This window comes from Manduca sexta, chromosome 19, assembly GCF_014839805.1.
Source record: "Manduca sexta isolate Smith_Timp_Sample1 chromosome 19, JHU_Msex_v1.0, whole genome shotgun sequence".
NCBI classification, from domain to species: Eukaryota; Metazoa; Arthropoda; class Insecta; order Lepidoptera; family Sphingidae; genus Manduca; species Manduca sexta.
This window is the reverse complement of record NC_051133.1, coordinates 7,903,537-7,925,605: the sequence shown is the minus strand read 5'-3', so window position 1 is coordinate 7,925,605 and position 22,069 is coordinate 7,903,537. Positions and strand designations below refer to the sequence as shown.

The following is a 22,069-nucleotide window of genomic DNA, read 5'->3' as shown; positions in this document are numbered from 1 at the left end:
GCTCTGTCAACAAAATTTAGCCCTTACATAATTATTTATCTGTGATTAGGTGAAAGTATTGAGTATTGACAGTGACCTGTGATAGCCATAATGGAGATGGGAATGGATGTTTGCGAATGGTCTTGTTAAATCGAGTACAAATCTACGTCGATATATAGTATCGACTAGTAATGCAAATATAATATGTAATTAGCAAATTTTAGATTTATAACAAAATACCTACTCGCTAGAGGCATTTAAGGAAAAAAGCATATACAATCTCATGCTAAGTTTAAAAGTAAAGATATTTAGTAATTAATGTTAATATCCCATATAAAAATAGGCTCGTCAAGGTTTGCCTAATAAGTTTATGTAAACAAAATACCTATTACCTACTATGAAATTATTGATAATTAAAATTATTGGAGTATGTAATGTAAAACAGTATCGATTTATTACAATAGATATTTTTGGACTACATTTTATCTCTAATTTAGATTGTCATTTGTCAATTCACAATAATTGTTATTTGTCCAGTGTCAACATGGAGCGCTAAAAATTGAATTCATCACAACAAATCGATCAATAATATTTCTTGTGGCATTTGGTGATAAACATGTGATTTGAGAACAGAGTCATTTTAATGATTATGAAGATTAACAAGTAATTTACTATCCTTATTCCTTAATAAACTCGTGCATAATATTATGTATAAAATATATTAATACGGGAACTGTAAAGTGGACAGCAAAATGTTTAACAAGGCTCCGTTTAACAAAGTGAAATTCCAAGATCAACAATTAGATGATTATTTATTAGAGGTAAAAATGTACAGCCTTTTAATAAATATTTGTAGCTAAAACTCGTTTAATGGAAAAAATGGATAATTAGTATTACCTCTTTTTAGAATTCCGTGTTAAAAAGTAAGTTGCAGAGTAAAATCGATGCGCTCTCTATTATGAATAAAGAGTTGGATAAATGCAGCATGGAGAGGGACCGATATAAGATTCTTGTGGAACAGTTGAAATATAAAGAAAGTGTTTCTATAAAAAGGCAGGACAGCAACAATGGAATATATAAGTTTACACCCACTAACACTATAAGCGGTGGAGACATGCTCGCCAAGACAAGAGATCAAAATAATATGTTGAAGTTAGAGGTAAATTTTTTGTTACCTTGGCTTTGTGTAGGTATTTATACTCTAAATTCACTAGATGTAAAATTTTAGTTCCTAGACTAAATACGATCTCTCTTTATTGATATGCTATGCCCTATCTTTGTAGAGTAAGTATTTATTGAAGTATTGTAATCTATATTACAAAATGTTGTAATATGATTATCAATATTGATAATAGTTTTTACATTGGAAAATATGTAGCTTTCAAATTAATGTTTCTCTATTTCCCCAACAATATTTACATTTAAAAAAAAGTGATAGTAAAGATGACCAATACATTTGTATTTAGGAATATCTGAAACAACAAAAATCACTTAACATGTATATCAAAGAAATAAATTAATTTAAAATATTTATTGCAACTTATTTTCAATCAGCAAACTTAAAAGAGATAAATTAACTCTATAAGTTGCATACAGTTCTATCTTTTCCAAGATTCTTTCCTTGCAATAATTGATAATAATTATAGTTGTTTTAAAATCAGGTGGAAATGCTACGAAACAAGTTAGAGGAAGCTACTGGGGATATAACAGCATTGAGAAAGCAACTACACAAAAAGGAATATATTGATGATTTTAATGGTAGCAAAAAGTCTTCAAACATGTTTACATGTTCTAATAAAGATTATGAGCAATTAGTTCAAGACCTAGAGAAAATTAAAAAGAAGGTAAATGTTTGCCACATTTTATTAGTTATTTTGTTTTTTAACAGCTGATGTAACTGGACTTTATACTAAGTATTGGATATTATTTTCAGTATCAGCAAATCCAACTGGATTACAGAGCAACACTAGATGAGAAAGAAGAACTAGTTTCAGATAGGGACTACTATAAAAATAAAGTACAACGTCTTAACCATCAAATCAGTTACATATTAACAAACAGAGGTCGCATGATACAATCAGATGGTGATGTGGATCCTCCAAAACCCATAATCGATATTGATGCGTTAACCACTGAAAACAAATATCTTCATGAAAGAATAACACAACTACAAGTTGAAAAAGAAATTTTAAAACAAACCCTCAATAAGTATAAGGTATTTTTTCTACTATACTTACATTATAAAGAGTACAAAAAAACATTGTCTATAATATTATTGTAAACAATTTTTGTTTTCAGAGCTTACTTCATAATAGAAACAAAAGTTACTCTTGGCATCTAAAGAAGGGAATCAGCGATATAATGACACAAAAACAAGGTAAATAAATCACATTCAATAATATCGACGCCTTTTCTCGGACTTTGTTGGCAATTACATAATTTCGTCAACCGAATTTAATGAATCCTTACCCGCCATGCCAGTGTGACATCATGTAGCAGTAGTACTATTCTTATGCCCTTTTCGTAGATGTCTGCAGCAGCCATTTCGTGCATCAAATTATTTAATTGGCTTTTATTATAAAGAATTTAAAACAGAAGGGTGGAATATAAATGCAAATGATTTAATTATTATATTTCATTAGACATACAGCGTTTCGCCTTATACTAGTGCTCACAATTGTATGACCATAGAAATTACTGCCTTGGGTTTTTATACCCGTCATTTAAAAGTTGGATGTCATATCATGAACAATCAATGGCGGACGATAAGCAATATTGATACTTCTGGCTGGCTCAAGTGAAAGTTGTGGCATGGCTTTAGCTTTGGCTTCGCTTAACACATGGCTGGCTTTGTTTGTGTTGTTACAAAGTACTTGCCTATAATTTCGTCGTCCCAAATTAATGTCTAATAAAAATATATTATTATTATAACAAATGCTTACACAGTGCACAGCATTTATCCCTATACTTTAATATTCGAATATTTATTATTGTCTTCAGTGAAAGAATATCTGGAAAATCATGCAAAAGGAGGCACAAAACAGAACTCTGCAAGTGAAATGAAAGCTTTATGTCTTGGACTGTTTGAAGCTTTGAATGATAAATCAATTGCTTTGCAACATCAAAGAAAAACAAATCAGTATGTATAACAAATATAATATTATTTATATAAATTTTGTAGCTCCCAATCAGATAATCCTATTTAAGATTATAATGACGTATTTAAATGGTAGACATTTGTGTGGTAGAAGTAAAAATTTAACATCTTACAATCATAAAGAACAACAGTAATGGTACAAGTTAAATCAGATATTATATTGCTTTGTTATGCTTTCAGAATCCTAGCAAATAGAATAACAGAGCTAGAAAAAACACTGGACAGTTGGGGAAATGACCATAAGCACATACAAATATTTCCGTCGCAAATCCTCCATGAATTTATTCTCGATTCGGGATCAGTTAAATCAGAGGATGCGAAAGATAAGAGCTCAAACGAGTCGCCGGATACTACAGATAATAAATGCAAATATTCCGACAGCGAGGACGAAAACAAAGATAACAGCGGGTCATCAGATCCCGAGAGTTGTTATGGTAATCCAGGCAACAGTGAAAACCGAACTATGGGTAAAACAATCCTGCCTGTAGAGTTAGAAGAATTGGTTAAAGAGGCTTTAGCTGAGTTAAAGCCAGTTGAATAATATGTTTTTCTAGCCAAATATCACTCTAAAGCGTTACAGATCGATTATTGTTAGCTATAATCGGATACATTTATTGCTGTTAAAGTTACCTTGCCGAATGTGACGAATTTATGACAGATATTCAAAACACTATTATTTCTAGCAGTAATTGCTAAATTTTATTAGGCTTTATTAGATCGTTATATTACTATGATGCATATTTTCCCCAGAAATTTAACAAAAAGGCTTCAAACCAAATTTCATGGAGACATCCATATTATAAAATATATTTGTTTGTTAATTAATGTAAGGTTTCTAACTTTGTGATAATTAAACCAAAGTTTATATTGTTGTGTTAGTTGTATGAGCTTTTATAATATTAATTAGCTTGTTATTATTGTTTTAGAAAGCCACTTCATGTATTGAAAATAATGTGTATTGTGCAATTTATTACTGACTTTTAATTATATAAATGAAACCAACAATATAATTACAAAAAATAATTTATTAAATGTAATTATTAGCCTGTATTGGAAAATGTAACAATAGTAACATTTATAAGCTTCTCACAGGATTACCACAGTAATCATTATTATCCACTCATTATACATATTTACTACTAATAAGTAATTCTCTTTGTATTCGGTTTTATATAAGTAGAAATTAAATGACTTCTTATAATTTAGATTTACATACATTATACATACATTCAGTCTTCTACATATTATTAAAAATATACATAATAGTAACATATCAAGGAAATATTCACTGTTCCAAACGACCAAATGATTCATCTCTACTCTAACACAAAAAAGCTTTATGATATGTAATGCAGAACGCAACGACCTTTAGGCTTAGCATATCTACATTAAAATTACATTTCACATTTTTATTTAATTAATACATTTACAATTTATCATTATATATTATATTTGTATATATTTAAAAACAAAAATCGCACTAATCAATTCGAGGAGAAGGGGTTTATGGAAGCTTCCACTTTGTCTTTTAATCATTTTGTTCACATTGCAGTGTCGCGACCTCTGGACATGATTTCTTCCACTACCAGTTGATTTAGTATTTTATTGGAATAAGGTATTTTCTATTTAAAGAATGATTATAATCATTGACTCACAAACAATGCACAAAAGAAACTAATGTTTGTAAAAGCAAATAAATAACAATTTTACACAAAGGATCCTTACTAACATAGATGAACACATTTTTTTTTATAATGTCTTCATGATTATGAAGATGTTGAAAATTCCATAAGGCATACTCCTATAATACATGGTTTTAAATAAGTTTTGTATAGCCGAAAAATAGAATTGTAACGTAAGAATGTGAACATGTGATGAAAAAGATATTCAAATACTACTTCTACGTCATATAATATGATTTTTGGACCATTTGTTGAACTTTTGTAATGGACCATAAAATACGCTTGTAATAGACATAATAGTAATAATGTGAATAAAATTCATAATAAAATAGACATAAATAATATTATGTAATCTGATTTTTTTGGTTACAGGAAAATCAAATTGACTAGCATGCAATTAGCTAAACTGACATTACTCACACTTTCGTGAAGTAAGGGCAATATTACACTGCCTAAATATAATTTATTTTTTTATGTTCATTGAATAGTATATTAAAAACGGATAATTGGTGGATCGCATGTAACTTTTTCTGTACATGTTACCAAGTTTTTTTTTAAGTTCTACTTTGACGACGCATAAATTCCGTATACATAGTATTGTCAATCATTCGTTCAGAATAATTCATTTTCCTTCGTACTTCGTATATGTACTGGTTCATTGTGACATTAGTACCAAATACCAATGAATGTCGTGTACAATCTTGTCAGCAAGAAAATCAGATAATAACTGAATAAATAACAACGGTAACTACAACATAAATACTGGTTTTAGCAGCAAACAATTCAATACTTTATATATTTTTTTATACGGCATAATTATTCCATTACACCTAATCCTAAGTGAAATGCCATCCAGATAGAATATCGATTGACAAGAGGTGATCATCCCTCGCCAATCACACAAGTATGTCAGCCATTTGGAAACTGGTTACACAGGCTTAATCCGAAATACACACCTGCGTGTACTAATATGCTGGGTTTTACACGTTGTCTGTGGTGGTCTGCGCAATTTAGGTCCAGGTGATGTTCCGGTAGGCGGCGGTGTAGTGCTCCAGCGCGGCGACGGTGTGGTGGTGCAGCGCGGCGGCGTCACTGCGCAGGCGCGCGGCCGCCACCAGCCGCGACAGCAGCGGCCGGTGCGACCGCTCTGAGTACCGCTCGTACGACTCCAAACCTTCTTGCAGCTTCAAAATCAAACTGTCGTAGTTTTTGCGGACCACTTCAAGTATCTGTTAAAATATAAAATAATAATTACTGCAACACTAAAATTATAAGTATTGCCAATAATATTAACTAATAAATAATGTTTTTGACAACAAAAACCTCTGGATATAGTTTAATTTATGAATGCACATTGCTGAGCGTTTATTACAGTGTGTAATAATAAGTTTAATATTACCTGATCTTCAGTGGGTGTGGAAAGATTCTGCGATGCAAGCCACACTTCAATCTTTGGTGAGAAGTGTTGTATGATGGCCCGCACGTTTACCAGGCAATTAGCAAGCCGTAACGCCTCAGCTTTAAATTCGCCATCACCAGTAGAGTATCGAAGAGCTAAAATTATTTTATTTCACCTCATAAAAAGAACTTTATAAATTATAGCTTTTGCCCGCGGCTCCGCCCGCGTTATAAAGTTTTTCAGGCTAAAGTTTTCCGTTATAAAAGTAGTAGTTTCCCGGGAGCCTATGTTCTTCCCAGGGTCTCAAACTGTCTCCATACCAAATTTCATCTTAATACGTTGGGTAGTTTTTGAGTTTAACACGTTCAGGCAGACAGATGCAGCGGGGGACTTTGTTTTATAATATACTAGCTTTTGCCCGCGGCTCCGCCCGCGTTATAAAGTTTTTCGGGCTAAAGTTTTCCGTTATAAAAGTCACGCTATATATTTTCCCGGGAGCCTATGTTCTTCCCAGGGTCTCAAACTGTCTCCATGCCAAATTTTATCCTAATACGTTGGGTAGTTTTTGAGTTTAACACGTTCGGGCAGACCGATGCAGCGGGGGACTTTTGTTTTATGATATATTTTTGTAGAACTCTTTAAGAGGAACAATCCCGTCATACATTATTGTTGCATAACTTTAACCGTTTACGCAGCGCACGCAACAGAGGCTCTCAAAACTAATAAATTGTCCCCGTTTTTGCATCATGTTTCATTACTGCTCCGCTCCTATTGGTCATAGCGTGACGATATATAACCTATAGCACTCCAGGAACAAAGGGCTATCCAGCACAAAAATATTTTTTCAGTTCGAACCGGTAGTACCTGAGATTAGCGATTACTGCTCCGCTCCTATTGGGCATAGCGTGATGATATATATAGCATATAGCATTCCAGGAACAAAGGGCTATCCAACACAAAAAGAATTATTCAGTTCAAACTCCTAGTTTCTGAGATTAGCCATTACTGCTCTGCTCCTATTGGTCATAGCGTAATGATATATAGCCTATAGCACTTCACGAACAAAGGGCTATCCAATACAAAAAGAATTTTTCGGTTTGGACCGGTAGTTCCTGAGATTAGCCATTACTGCTCCGCTCCTATTGTGTATAGCGTGATGATATATAGCCTATAGCACTCCACGAACAAAGGGCTATCCAATGCAAAAAGATTTTTCAGTTCGGACCGGTAGTTCCTGAGATAGGCATTTCTGCTCCGCTCCTATCGGTTATAGCGTGATGATATATAGCCTATAGCACTCCACGAACATAGGGCTATCCAACGCAAAAAGAATTTTTCAGTTTGGACCGGTAGTTCCTGAGATTAGCGCGTTCAAACAAACAAACAAACAAACAAACAAACTCTTCAGCTTTATATAATAGTATAGATTTTTTAGAACTTTTTAAGAGGAACAATCTCGTCATACATCATTGTTGCATAACTTTAACCGTTTACGCAGCGCACGCAACGGAAGCTCTGAAAACTAATAATTTTTCCCCGTTTTTGCAACATGCTTCGTTACTGCTCCGCTCCTATTAGTCATAGCGTGATGATATATAGCCTATAGCGCTCCACAAATAAAGGGCTATCCAACACAAAACATTTTTTTCAGTTCAAACCGGTAGTTCCTGAGATTAGCCATTACTGCTCCGCTCCCATTGGGTATAGCGTGATGATATATAGCCTATAGCACTCCACGAACAAAGGGCTATCCAACGCAAAAAGAATTTTTCAGATTGGACCGGTAGTTCCTGAGATTAGCCATTACTGCTCCGCTCCTATTGGGTATAGCGTGATGATATATAGCCTATAGCACTCCACGAACAAAGGGCTATCCAACGCAAAAAGAATTTTTCAGTTTGGACGGGTAGTTCCTGAGATTAGCGCGTTCAAACAAACAAACAAACAAACAAACTCTTCAGCTTTATATAATAGTATAGATAATGAACAGTTATATGATATTGTATAATATTACTTACCTAGATAGAAAAGATTGTCAAACACTTGATGCATCCTTATTAATTCATAATACAATTGGTCATATGATGCAGGCGTCGGCAGGAAGGTATCGCCAAATGTTATAAACAAATTAAATATATTAACAACCTGAAATTAAAACAACATATCCAACTAAAAATCACCCCGATAATTTTATCTTAGCTGTAATATTAAAAACACTAGGTACACATGAGGCATCGACCAAAAAACATACTTGCTGCGCCATTATAAAAATATTATGTCTCCTAAGTAGTGCAGTTTCGTTAGCGACTAGGAACTTCAAGAGCGCGATGAGTGCGGCCCACAGCGGGCGCCAGTCCCGCGCCAGCCGCACGCGGCAGCGCTTCTGGTAGCTCAGCAGCCGCAGCAACACGCCGATGCACAGCTGGTATAGATCGCCCGGGAACTTCTTCAGCAAATGGCACATTATGAATTCGACTAGGAGATCTGAAAATTCAATTAAACCAATCAGGTATAAAACTGTGATCTGTTCTGTCACCCGCTATAAGCACAGCTATAAACTCACCAATTAATGTGGAAGCTAATGGTTGTGAAGAAGGTTCCTCTGGAACAATTTTTCTGTGTCTCATTGGAAGCCTGTACAGTTGTACCTTAACAAATACAAGACAAACTTTATGAGAGTTAAGGTTAATTTTTAATTGTCAGGTAAAACTTATATATTCAATAAATTATAAACTGACTAAATAAAAAAATCAAACACCTAACATACTTTATCAATACAACTGCTGATTTTATTACCAAGTAAATTTTTTTTCTATGAATAACTTTATTGTTCACATTATTAATAAAAATTTTATTAGTGACAGCTATTACCTTAAAAGTAAGATTTTGGTCGTGCATAATGGAATTTGCGAATTGTTCCTCAACAATACAAGTTAGTGTAATGAAACATAGACTGCACTTGTTTATACTTGCTTCTGTCCGCGTATCCGCCATTACTATAGAGCTGAAACAATAATTAATATACTTAAATTCAATATCATAGATTTTTATGCACTATTATTTAATGAACATATTCTTACCAATATTGAAAGAATGTGACTAGTAAATTCGTTGGTTGATCGTTGTCAAGAGCTTGAATCTGTGACAAATTTGGTGGGCTCTGAAAAAAATGCAAATTAATTGTTAGGTCTCATAAGGATTGTCTTCATATTTTTATATAAGTAGTACAGAAAGAAAAGCACATAATTTTTTTTTATTTTAAGGTTTTCAAATATTGTTAAGTGCCGTAACTATCAAATAGTAGGAGTGAGATGCAAGTACACGGTAAGTTGTGACATCACTAGCATATTTGGTATAAGTATATAAAAAAGATAGTAAGATATGCGCCCATTAAAAACCTAACGTATAAAATAATATTGATTGTTTTTATAGAGGGGCTATATATTTATTATTTACTATTCGATAAATTGATACACAAAAACATAGAGCGGAAATTACCTGATGCGGTGGTAAGGTCGCAGGGGGCGATGGCGGCGCGGATGAAGCGGCTGCAGACGACGAATGCGCTAATGTCGTCATAAAGTTTCTGTTCAAATGTGCCGCTTCGTAGAGTGCCAGAAGCATGCCCTCCTCACCGCCACTATTCCTCTGTCCTCTCACAACTGGCTGTGTATCGTCACTGGTTAGGAATATGCCCCCAACCATACTAGTTAGGGAGGACAGCCACCCGCCCCCGCCGCTTCCACCTTGCATACCACCGAATACGGACAATACATAATCATTCAATGCTGCTGTTATGACTTGGCCATATCTAGAACAGAATATTATTATGGTAAATTCAAATATATAATCTACACTTAAAAAAATAAAATGGTATATTTATCGTGTCTGTATATTTTTAGATTGTTAGTATATTATGCAAGGTCCACTTATTGGATTACAAATCCTTATTCTGGATAGCATTTTGCGTACGTTTCATGAAAATCTACACACAGAATTTTAAAAAATCCTGGAAAAGTGTACAATGGGCTTTTTATGCTGGGAAATAACTCATTCAGGTGGTACGCGGACAAACACTCGTATATATTTATTTATGGCGAATATGTTATTGTTAATTTATGCCTAGATCGTGCAAGACCGTTTGCTCACAAATCGCAAACACTAATTAGCATTTCTAATAACATTATTATGTTCTATAGTTACATAAAGTATTGTACTATTCAATATAACAGCTATTGAATATCATCTTTGCATAAATAGTTTACAAAACTATTAGTTAACATATTACTTTATAGTCTGGGTACAACAATTGTAAGAGCATTTACACATGGTACCGTGTTGACTGCGAGCCTTGATACCACGGCGGCAGCGTCGCGCGAGGGTCCATATAAATCCAAGGGTGACTAATACAGTGGCACCGCGATATTCGCAGAGCTGATACCGCTGCGGCGCCATGTGTAACGCCCTAAGCAAATTTGCTTTCTTAGTGAAGCTTGACTTATTTAAAAATAGCGACCCGCCCCGGCTTCGCACCGGTGCAATGCTGATACTAAATACACTACAGAAAAACTGTGAACGTTGTATATAAAAAGATAGCGGCCCGCTCTGGCTTCGCACGGGTATAACATAACAAAATAACAGTATTTCTCCACTATTTAATGGATGTTATTATACATATAAACCTTCCTCTTGAATCACTCTTACTATTAAAAAAAACCGCATCAAAATCCGTTGCGTAGTTTTAAAGATTTAAGCATACAAAGGGACACAGGGACAGAGAAAGCAACTTTGTTTTATACTATGTAGTGATAATTAGATTTTGCAAGATTGTATCCTAAAGTAGGTTTACTAGCTCATAGCTCTTGATGCAAGCCATTGGAGATAGCTATACTATGCAATATTGTTTTTAGATGATGTTATTATACCAGACTGGAACTTTCTCTATTTATCACTTACCCATTTAAAGCTAGCTCATCATCAAGTATAGAAAGCTTCACAACATATGGATTAGCTGATTCTTCTTTTTTATAATTCACCAAAAACATTAATAGCATGACAACATCGTAACCTAAAAAAACAGGGACATTTTATTTCAATTAGGCATTTTCAAGAATTGATAAATTTACTATTAACATGAACATGAACATTTAATTTGTGATAATTTCCTAGATTGATTGATAAAAGATAAAATCTCTTATTATATGTTTGTAGTGTAGCAGGTGATGAATTGACTATGAAAAGAGAGGCAGACATTAATGATGATTTGTTGTTAAATAATTTTATTAGTTATAACAATAATGTTAATTATTAGCCACAATGTATTGCTTATGCTACAATAACTAATATTATGTACATTATTACAATATGTACTTTTATTAATAAAAACAATAGTCTGATGTGAATTTTGATTATATTCATTGGCATGTTTTGAAAACAATTCCACCATTTGGCAAAGTAATGAATTAGCGCAAGTCTGTAGCCGTAATGCAAGTTATAGTAAACTTTAGAAATTAAAATAATGATGTATTCTATTTTGCTTATATACTCTTAATAAGTATTTAAGAAATGTGTTTTTTTTTAAATACTTGCTATATGTTTATGACATATTATTACAAGGTACATATTATTAAAAAAAAAAATATTTACCATGTTGCTGTCTTTCTGTAGAAGTGCACAACAGCTGTATCAATGATTCAAACAAAGAGTTCTGCATAAAATATTCTACTAGAGCATTATCGTCTATATTTTCCATGCCTGTTGCTATGACCAGCAGTAACTTTAACACCATAGATTTCAAACTGTCTGGAACATCACCTGATAAAGAGACAATTATTCATTCATAGATCATGTACAATTATGTTCTTACCTTCCAAGAATTCTATTAGTATTTGTTATGCTATTTTACTGAGTGAAAAACTTTAATTTAATTTGTGAATAATTGTTACAGAAAACAATATATTTCCTAGAGCCTCAAGTTATGATGATCTATAATTTTTTGTTTAGGCCCATAAATAAGCAAGTACCTTAAGTGTTCTTTGGCTATGAACATTCGCAATTCCTAATGATTCATAAATGAACACAGTTTAAAATCGTCAATAATCAAGATCATGATTTGATTCATTACTCACCAGATAGAATTGTACTACAATGTTCAAAGAGTCTTTGCATCTTGCCATCAGCATCCTCTTGACCTATTAATATACTTTTGATGTTTATTGTTGGATCTTGGCCCACTCTTTGATACATTGTTATTAATAAAGCACTTAGTGTTTGAAGGGCATACACCAATCTGAAATGTTTACAGTATTCAATATCTTCTGAAACACTGGAAGGTAATTAGTAGACCTATGGGAGAAAATTCATCTAAATTTAAATGATTGGTGGCTTTTGTTAAAGTTAATACATATTATTATCTTAATGCAGTTACTAATTGTAATCTCTGGACTGTCCTCTGTAGTGTTAAGGATATAAAAGATTATGATTTTGTGCTTACCTTATATGATGTTCTTGACCTAACATTTCTATGCACTGCCCCACCAATAAGTTCATGCTTTCTTTCATATTCATCAACTGTTCTCCAGATAATTTATTCAACTCTGCTTCCAATTGTGGTATTTTGGGTTTCAAGAGGAAAAATTCATCCCAGAATGTTACATTGTCTGTAGTTAAGTCTTCGCCTCTAAAGAATGATTCGTAAATTTGGACCACTTTTTCTTTCAAATGTCTCTTAGATCCTGAGCCACTTCTTTTTCTTGTAGCCATTTTAATATTTTACGAATCTCAGTACCCAATAAATATTAAAATTCAAACAAGTACCACTGCTTTACGTGTTCAATTCTTATCAGGTTATATTATGTTATTTATTTTGTGGACATAAAAATATTCTTCATGATTTTTCCAGTTGGAAACAAAGTTCGTTTTTACCTGTTATCAATGTCAATGGTTACAACATTAAAGAAGGTATACAATTCTTCAAAAATCTTGTGAAAATACACGAACACACAAAAATCCTCCACAATCCACTTAAAATTTGACAGATAGTAGTGGTGAACAAAACGATTAATTATGATATGTCAATTAAAATCTAATCATTCGATATTTAATCATGCAATAAGTTCGTAGATTTTATTTCATTTATGAAATTTTTATACCATTTCATAAATGTGTACAGTAAACATGTAATTAAATTATTAATAGCTAGACATCTTACAGCAACTTTACTGGGAAAGCAACAATGCCCACGAATTGATACCACAGATAGCCCATTAGATCGATTATATGTCTTTTTTATAAACTGCTGTTTAATAATCTACTGTTTAGTATCAGAGTTGGATAAAACAGTGATACCTATCACGGATAAGTATGATCAGTAGGTTTTCAACTCGCCATGACCTAACAAGTAGTCCGTACTACGTAATACTATTTATACTCCATAACTTTATCTTTTAATGTAAAATCGATTTTAAGGAACTTATAAATCAATCAAATTACAAAATAATGGTTCACGTGTTCAACACTCCCGAAATACGTTACTATGACAAAAAATCCCGGCCATTTCGTCCAGAAAACGGATAAATCCTTCAAAGTAGAAACATTGACTTACATATCTATATTTTATGCACAGCCCTATGCGAGGCGACATTTTGAATTTTGTAAATTGTAAAATTGACATTTGCTTGTAGATTTGTTTGATATAAAAAAAAACTTGGTGTGGTCATTTGTTTCTTTTTAATTATTAGTGTCTTGTGTTGTTACTTTCTTGTAAGAGTGTAAGCGTAAAATGAAGTCTAAAAAACGGCACCATAGCATATCATCTGAAGAAACAGGGGAATCTGATGCTAGTGCGAAAAGCAGCAGCAGTTCCAATAGTGACAGTGAGGTATCATCATTACTGGAACACAGACACAAAAAGAAACGAAAACGTGCCGATTCTTCGGAATCAGATTCAGAATCAGACAACCAGAAACGAGCTAAAAAGCGCAAGCACAAGAAAAAGAAGAAGAAGCATGGAAAAAAGAAACGGCGTTCTGGTTCCGCGGATGAGAGCGCGTCGGACGCCGAGGACGTCTCCTCAGTCAGCGAAGGCGAGATATCATCTAAAAAGAAACGCAAACACAAACATAAACACAAGCGCACCCGTAGCTCGTCCGCTAGTGAAATAGGTAACCTGTTTGTTTTATGTCATTTTCATTTTTCATAATACTTATATATGTAACCTATATTTACTGATAACAATTTTGACACCTCATTGGTCTAGTGGCAGATTACATTTGAATCAATCTGTGTTACAAGCTAGATATTATAAATTATAGAAAACATGGTATCTGATGTAATTTCCAACAGATTTAAATTTTTAGTGGCAATGTATTAAATCACTTTGACTGATGCAAAAAATCATTTATATTTTAGAGGATGCTCATGTTCAACGCCGCATACACAGTGTAGTTAAGGAGCGTAGAGGATCTTCAGAGGAAGAAAGTCATCCTGTCCGCACATATTATCAGTAAGTATAAACAAGTATTACATAAAATATGTATTCTTCATAACTATAATTCAATTGAATTTTATTAGACTAGGTGTTATTTTTATTTGTTAAAATATTGTGTAATACAATGCAAAGACCAAACTATCTTAAAAGTTCTATATTAGAACATGATAATTTAGACAAGGAAAGATAATCTTAATTATTATCAAAGTCCTATATCATCAATAATTAATTTTTATATTATCCATGAATAGTAAATTATGAATAAATATTATTAGGAAGGAGTATAGGCGATCAATGTCAGCTGACTATGAAAGGGAAAGGGAGGTGCAAAGATTTTACAGAGGCTCTAGTAAAGAGCGCAGGGCTCAGGCACCAGAGCAGTATGGCAGGGAGCGCTCTGACAGGTAGATATATAGTTGTTTTATTCTTTGAATAAGAAATTGTCAAACATACCTTTTAGTTAAGATTTTTTTTAAATAAATTTTAACACGGTATTTGTTTACATATAAATGTGTTTGGTATAATTAGTTAAAATCATGATATATTTGCAGATACCAACCATATCAAAATAAGTATGACACAAATAGAGACAAGTTCACACAAAATGTACCATACACTGAATATAATGATGACTATGGGAGAAGGCAAAGAGATTACAATGAATACAAAAGGTATGAATTACTTATGTTTTTTATTTATATAAAAATATATAATTTCGTTTAGTTAAGTAAAAAAGACATTTTCATTTTAGAAATCCAAGGTATGAAGATCATAGGCCACCTGAAGATGAATTTAATAGAAGGCCACGAGAAGAGGCATATGCTCGTCAGGACCAAAGAGGTTGGTTATATTTTTTTAATCTAAAAATAGATGTCAAGTACTAGATTTGTGACATATAAGCTAAATATTTTTAATGATACACAAGGAAAGGTTAACATTCTAGGGTTCAACCAAAACAACCGTTTTGAAGACAGGGCTCCGAAAAGGCGGGACTACGAGCCTAATAAGGATTATCGCGAAAGGTATGTGAATATTTGGTAAATTTCTTAGAATAAAGTGATTCCTTTTATTTATGTGAATGTTAGATATGGAAATAAAAAGTTTTTTTTCTATTAGCCTGTTTGTATCGGGTTACAACAGGCCGGACTGTCAAGGAGAAGTCATTTCTCGTCAGTCGACATTCTATTGGACCCCATTCTACTTAATATCAAGTGTAGCGGAGTCACTTTGTCGTCCTGTATATAAAATAAATGTTCACGCACCACTCGCGAGCTGCGTCAATGGTGGCGTGAGTAGTGACACATTGAAGCAATATTGCAAGGTGTGTAAGGGGCGAATTGGACATGAGTAACTGCCCCTTACGCGAGCCTTAAAGATGCATGCTAACAACTACAGCAACTGCTTGTGACTGCCGCGTGTGCTGCGTATATACGCGGCGCATCCGCCATATTTTAACGTGCCCTTATGTCTGTGTTATACTTGAATAATATATGATATTTTATTTGTGTTGTATCAGGCGGGGACCTCCTGAAATTGGTCGTTTCAATGAGAGGGAGTTTCCAGAAAAGAAGGAAAGATTCCGCGAAGAATATGGAGGACCATCAGACAGGTAAATTCAGCTCCTATATATATTAATGAACATATATGTATCTCACAAAATGATCAATAAGTCAGTGCAATAGTCAAAATTTGTTGCAAATTCTAATGTTTTATTTGTCAATTGACTATTTCTGGAGCAAATATGGCATGCTCATGCACTGACTTTATACTTGATCCTCGACGTTAAATAAATGTATTTGTTTTTACAGTGACTACTCTACAGAAAAATGTTATGATCCGAAAATATTGGTGTTGCAAAGATATTTTAGTATTTGCACATTAAATGATAATCACTGTAGGCATGTTTGAAATTTGTTCGAATTTGTCAGAGATTGATGGTATGGATAATTTTTCCAACGTGGAAATGAAGATCATACGAGAAAAGAAGATCGATGGCAGATAAAATGTCGTGCTGGAGTACATTATTTTCGTTATATTGCTTTCAACGCGTACTGAACGGAAACTAATGCTGTGACTAGATAAAGAAAGTACAGAAAAAGATAAAGACAATAGTATCATGACTTCAAAACAAGAACAGACAGTTTTTTTGCCTTCAGTTGATATTTTTTGTTTTTATAATTTTTGATATTGTATTTCTTTTACGCCAAATGAGGAAAATTAAACACAAAGGAGATATCAGCAATAAATTGTTTCTAAAAAATGAATGAAAAATTCTTATGAAAATATGCAATGTAAAGGGATAAAATTACAGTTCAAGAAATGTCTCAGAGAAGCTGCTTCATGAATAAGATTATAAATGAAGATGATGATATAATTTTCCGACTTAAATAAGAATAAATCGCATCACGTTATAGGTGATACACATCTCGACATTTTGTTATTTAAATCTTCAATTTTACAACAAATTACAACATACTTATAATACTCTCATAATAATTTGACAATTATTTTATCATTGGACTAATGTTACACCAGGTATAATAAACCAATCACAAGAGATTGCAATAACCTTATGAAAAATATGCTGATACATATTAAAGTAATCGCAAAGATGAATGGACTACCCTACACAAACAAATCAGATATATGGCATGTGGACCCGTCTACAGAAATAATGGGAAAATATATTGAAAGGATTTGTGTCGTTGTTGAATAACTCGATATTTATGAGAAGGACTTTAAACGGAATATTGTCATAAAAAATTCAATATTTTACGGCGCATAAATCCTCCTGAAATTTAAGCAGAACGGATTTTGTGAATTTTCTTCTTACATCCTTTACTACTAGTTCGATATTCTACGATAGAATGATATCAATCTTTCAACGAGAGTAACCCCTAACACTAATAACAAGTTGGTTCGAAATATCCACGACTGGATAATACTTACCTAAGTAAGTATGAGTACAGGTGCACCTGTTATCTCCAATTCAACTGTATACGTCTCCAATTCAACGTTTATGTCATGAGTAATGGTAAGTCTAAGATTTATAGGAGTGACAAAGTAATTGGTTCTTCGTGACGAAGACAGTTTTACAGATTGTACAGCTAATATATACGTTTATAATAAGAACCCGTTCCCCGCCAGTTCTTTTATTTGAAAATTAGCTATGTGTGGTACTAGATAATAATCCGATTAAAACCTTTTTGAATAAATAAAAATCTTTATACCAACCACCTCAATGTAAAAGAATTTGTGCGTGGAAACATGTAATGCAAACATAATACTGAAAAAAAAAACGCGCAAAAATAAAATTACGCATTGGTGTTGCATTTTTCTTCATATATTTTTCATGTGTTTTAATGTTTACTCATGTTTTAGTCCTTGCTAACGCCAGCAATACTTATCCATATATATAATGTTGAATTCTATGTTATCGATTACAGGGCACGTGACACTCGCCGCGAGAAGCCAGCTGGTAGACTTGAGAAGAGTCCTGTACCACACAGGTAAGCATTGGAAAGTAAAAAATCGGATTTTAATACTTATATATAATATTCTTATCATATAAGTAGGTACAGAAATACTTTATCTAAAAATCGATATGAGTTTTGGCTTTTAGATATTAGATTTGGGACTGCATCTCATATCAATAATATACTTGTCAGGGAATATTCAAGATCCAGAAGTGTCGAGCGTTACAGAGAGCGCACCATAAAGACAGAACCTAAAGACGACAGAGACACCCGTTATAGGGACTCTCGAGGGGACGGCCGTGATGCTCGTGGTGAAGGCCGCGGCGAGGCTCGTGGTGAAATTCGTGGTGACGTTCGTGGTGACGGTCGTGGTGACGGTCGTGGTGACGTTCGTGGCGACGGTCGTGGTGACGGTCGTGGTGATGTTCGTGGCGACGGTCGTGGCGACGGTCGTAGTGACGTTCGTGGCGACGGACGTAGCGACGGCCGTGACAACCGCAGAGACCGCAACAGAAGCGAAGAGCGGAAGGTAGATCGTCGGGACATCAAAATAGAAAGGAGGTCTCGGGAACGGAAAACAAGGTACTTAACTATATATTATGACAAGACTTCGCTACTTTACGCAATTATATCATTTGCCTATATTTTCTTATCTATTTTTGAATTTATGGAGATTTTTGTCTTGTAAAGATTATTCTTGTAAAGTTGTTATTCCAATATTTAATGTTATGCAAAACTATAAATGGATACTCAAATTCTATTATTAATCAGTGGCAAAGCGTCCATATAACCCGATTCCTAGCGGCTTCCCTTTTGGGTTTATTAACCCTTGTCTTAGTTTTTGCTTTCTGTTAAATTGGTTGTGATATGTTAACTGAGCCAATTACCTCGGGTTACATTTTAAAAAAAATTACCTTCTGCGATTGCCAATAATATTTTATTTGAATATACATGTGACGTCATATTCATCCAGAAATATTTTGTTACATTTCTGACAACAAACAAATATCGCATTGGCGTAGTCGGCCAAAGTTTATTTAATTTATGATAATATTTCAGATTTACCGATAACAATGAAAGCAAAGAATATTCTTGGGGCAAAGCAGATGTTAAAAAAGAGTCTGACAAAAATAAGGGTGAAAAAGAGAAACCGAACTTCGGCCTATCCGGCAAACTGACAGCCGACGCTAATACTGTAAATGGGGTCGTCATTAAATACACAGAGCCTGACGATGCTAAACAACCCAAACGAAGATGGAGGTAAGCGGTTTTGTAATTACTGTTGTCTACGATAAAATCGAATGCTTTAATTATTTGCGAATGTGTTGTTTCAAGCAGTAATGTGGTTACAGATAAACATACCTTTTTTGTTGTGTTTTAATAATAATGATTTACTTTGATAATGCGTTACGTTAGATATAAAGCGGTATTAACAAAAATTTAGTAATATTTCTCGTTACAAATAGACTATAACTATAATAAAAAATTGAACATGAATGAACTTTGTTTCAGATTCTATCCTTTCAAAGGTGACAAGGCTTTGCCCATCCTGTACATACACAGACAGTCAGCGTTCCTCATAGGGAGAGATAAGAAAGTGTGCGATATACCTCTGGAGCATCCGTCCATCAGCAAACAACATTCGGCGCTGCAGTACCGTGCCACGCCCTTCACCAGGCCTGACGGGTCGCAGGGGAGACGAGTCCGACCTTATATTATCGATTTAGGTAATTAAACATGCTATGTTATAGAATTCAAATTACATACTAATTTTAATTAAAATTGGTTCATCGTCAATGTATTCACCAAAACAGTGGAGATTGTTGGCACTGAAATGTGTCTGACCTAAACAAGTGTTCCAACGTATTCATACGAATCAATAGCAATTTATAATTGTATAATATGTACTCGCATATGATAACAGAATCAGCGAACGGCACGTTCGTGAACAACAAGAAGATCGAGCCGCGGCGCTACGTGGAGCTGCTGGAGCGCGACGTGGTGAAGTTCGGCTTCTCGCAGCGCGAGTACGTGCTGCTGCACGAGAACAGCAAGGACGACGCGCAGGACGACGACGAGCCGCCCGCCGCGGCCCCGCGCGTCGCCACCACCGACCAGATCAAGCACGAGAAGCGCATCAAGCAAGAACTCGTCGAGGACGGGGAGTGAACGCTCATACCGTATTAGTTTCATAGGTTTTATTATTAGTATTTCACATCTTTGACAAGTTTGCAAAGGTAATCGTGTAGGAATTATACGGGCCCTTCGCCACTGTATATATACCCGGACGGTATAACAATAGAGGTGCGATCAAATTTGACGTTAAATTATATTGTAATGTGAAATTACATGTTTTATGTAGACCAAATTATTGTAATGCGTCGTACCGTATAAATGTGCTATTGGCATCTTATGAAATTAAAACAGTTTAAATGTATCAATCTCTTTACTTTTATATATTCCATAGTTTTTCGAAATATTAATTACATGGCTCACAATATTAAATGCATCGATATTTTGTCGCTATACTAGTCAACACACGGTGCAGTGTTGTGTGCAGTCTGCGGTTTATATGTGGCTTTATTACATGAAATTTAATTCCGTATGACGATGCACTTTTGCGCCGTATGCTAATCAACTAATACCCAGAATTTTTACTTATCAATTCGAACCAGAACCCAACACTATATGGCCACAGCCGCTTGGCGGAAGAAATATCATAATTCTACTCTACTCAGGAGGATACTCAGATCTGTAGGAATATTTTTTCCTTTGGGTTATGGCGAAAATCGAAAAGATGTACAACACAGAGTGTTGTTATTAGTACAGAAATCGTTATGAATAACTGAACCCAAAATGTTTTACATAGCTTATTCCATTGTAGGTCATATACACGATGATCAAGTTTCGACTTTTTATACTGCACATATTTCTACGCAACTGTACATAGTTCGGCAATAATAATTACTATTTATTCTATCATAAAATACAATTAACTTTGAAACATCGTTTCGATTTTCAACAAGTAAACACCCACATGCAATAAGCATCGCCTATCGGCCTTAATATCGTCCTCGGTACCCATTTACATGATATACATAAACATCTTAATCTACATATAAAATACCATGCACCCAGTCATATTTATCATGTAATTTCAGGCAATTGACTGAAGTGAAGGCCTTCGCTATGAAAATATTTTACGATAATGAGATTTTTATGCGGCCCAAGCCTCAACATAAAGTTATTCTAATATATACAACGTTGACTACAAAATTTATTTACAGGCATTCAATAATAATAAATAATTTTAAATATTAACTTATAGATAATAATCGGTGGACAAATGTACACAACGTGAAGAGATTCGTAAATATCACAGATTAAAATGGAGTCTTGAATATGTGTTTGTCGAACTGGAAGTGTATGTCTCGGTGCGGGCGGTGCGGGTGGTGGGCGTGCTGCGGGGCGTCGCACAGCGAGGCGCGCTTGGCGCGGGAGTTGCGCAGCGGCACGACCGTCGCGTGCGCCCGCGGGCTGCGCGCCGCCCGCAGCGACTGCGAGCGCAGCAGCGCCGGCGACACCAGCCGCCCCGGCGACACCAGCCGCCCCGGCGCCACGCCCACGACGCTGTGCCGCGAGAACGCCGCGCCGCACGACGGGCTGCGCGGCACCTCGTACCCGTCACACGGCGCCCCGCACACCGTGCCGTCCGACGAGCTGCCGTACATCAGCTCCAGGTACTTGGGCGCGCGCTCCGGCAGCAGGTGCGACGGCTCCATCTGCTGCTCGGGGTAGTCTTCGTCTGCGGAATGCTCTCTGGTCAGTCTCTCTATCGACTCGAGTGATACGAACGATGAACATAGAGGTGATAATTACGTAACAAAC

At 34.8% G+C, this 22,069-nt stretch overlaps 4 protein-coding genes across 6 annotated transcripts in view; 2 read left to right on the top strand and 2 right to left on the bottom strand.

The window, feature by feature from the left end:
• The first annotated feature begins 491 nt into the window (after window positions 1-491).
• LOC115442666 (coiled-coil domain-containing protein 149) lies at window positions 492-5,162 on the top strand. Its single transcript, XM_030167785.2, has 7 exons — window positions 492-800; window positions 887-1,138; window positions 1,641-1,823; window positions 1,913-2,194; window positions 2,278-2,356; window positions 2,980-3,118; window positions 3,317-5,162. Exons 1-7 carry the CDS (start codon window positions 732-734, stop codon window positions 3,675-3,677), a joined length of 1,365 nt encoding a protein of 454 aa, XP_030023645.2. The 5' UTR covers window positions 492-731; the 3' UTR covers window positions 3,678-5,162.
• Window positions 4,144-13,263, bottom strand: LOC115442667 (armadillo-like helical domain-containing protein 3). Its single transcript, XM_030167786.2, has 12 exons — window positions 12,711-13,263; window positions 12,346-12,506; window positions 11,864-12,031; window positions 11,174-11,285; window positions 9,716-10,028; window positions 9,298-9,377; window positions 9,089-9,221; window positions 8,781-8,865; window positions 8,469-8,701; window positions 8,236-8,362; window positions 6,218-6,372; window positions 4,144-6,047 (listed from the first exon to the last, which is right to left on the bottom strand). The coding sequence occupies exons 1-12, from the start codon at window positions 12,977-12,979 to the stop codon at window positions 5,829-5,831; spliced, it is 2,055 nt and encodes a 684-aa protein (XP_030023646.1). The 5' UTR covers window positions 12,980-13,263; the 3' UTR covers window positions 4,144-5,828.
• A 605-nt stretch (window positions 13,264-13,868) lies between these two features.
• LOC115442655 (probable serine/threonine-protein kinase DDB_G0280133) lies at window positions 13,869-20,618 on the top strand. Its single transcript, XM_030167765.2, has 12 exons — window positions 13,869-14,379; window positions 14,627-14,720; window positions 14,981-15,109; window positions 15,257-15,376; window positions 15,457-15,545; window positions 15,649-15,727; window positions 16,222-16,314; window positions 18,152-18,214; window positions 18,374-18,763; window positions 19,241-19,441; window positions 19,694-19,908; window positions 20,106-20,618. The coding sequence occupies exons 1-12, from the start codon at window positions 13,998-14,000 to the stop codon at window positions 20,348-20,350; spliced, it is 2,100 nt and encodes a 699-aa protein (XP_030023625.2). The 5' UTR covers window positions 13,869-13,997; the 3' UTR covers window positions 20,351-20,618.
• The window catches only part of LOC115442654 (proto-oncogene tyrosine-protein kinase ROS), a 31,772-nt gene continuing 30,315 nt past the window's right edge, over window positions 20,613-22,069 (bottom strand). For all 3 annotated transcript variants that reach the window (XM_030167764.2, XM_037440324.1, XM_037440323.1), the window contains one exon: window positions 20,613-21,986. In XM_030167764.2, the coding sequence (XP_030023624.2) occupies window positions 21,565-21,986 (422 nt within the window). In that variant the 3' untranslated portion in view covers window positions 20,613-21,564. The remainder of the gene's footprint in view (window positions 21,987-22,069) is intronic.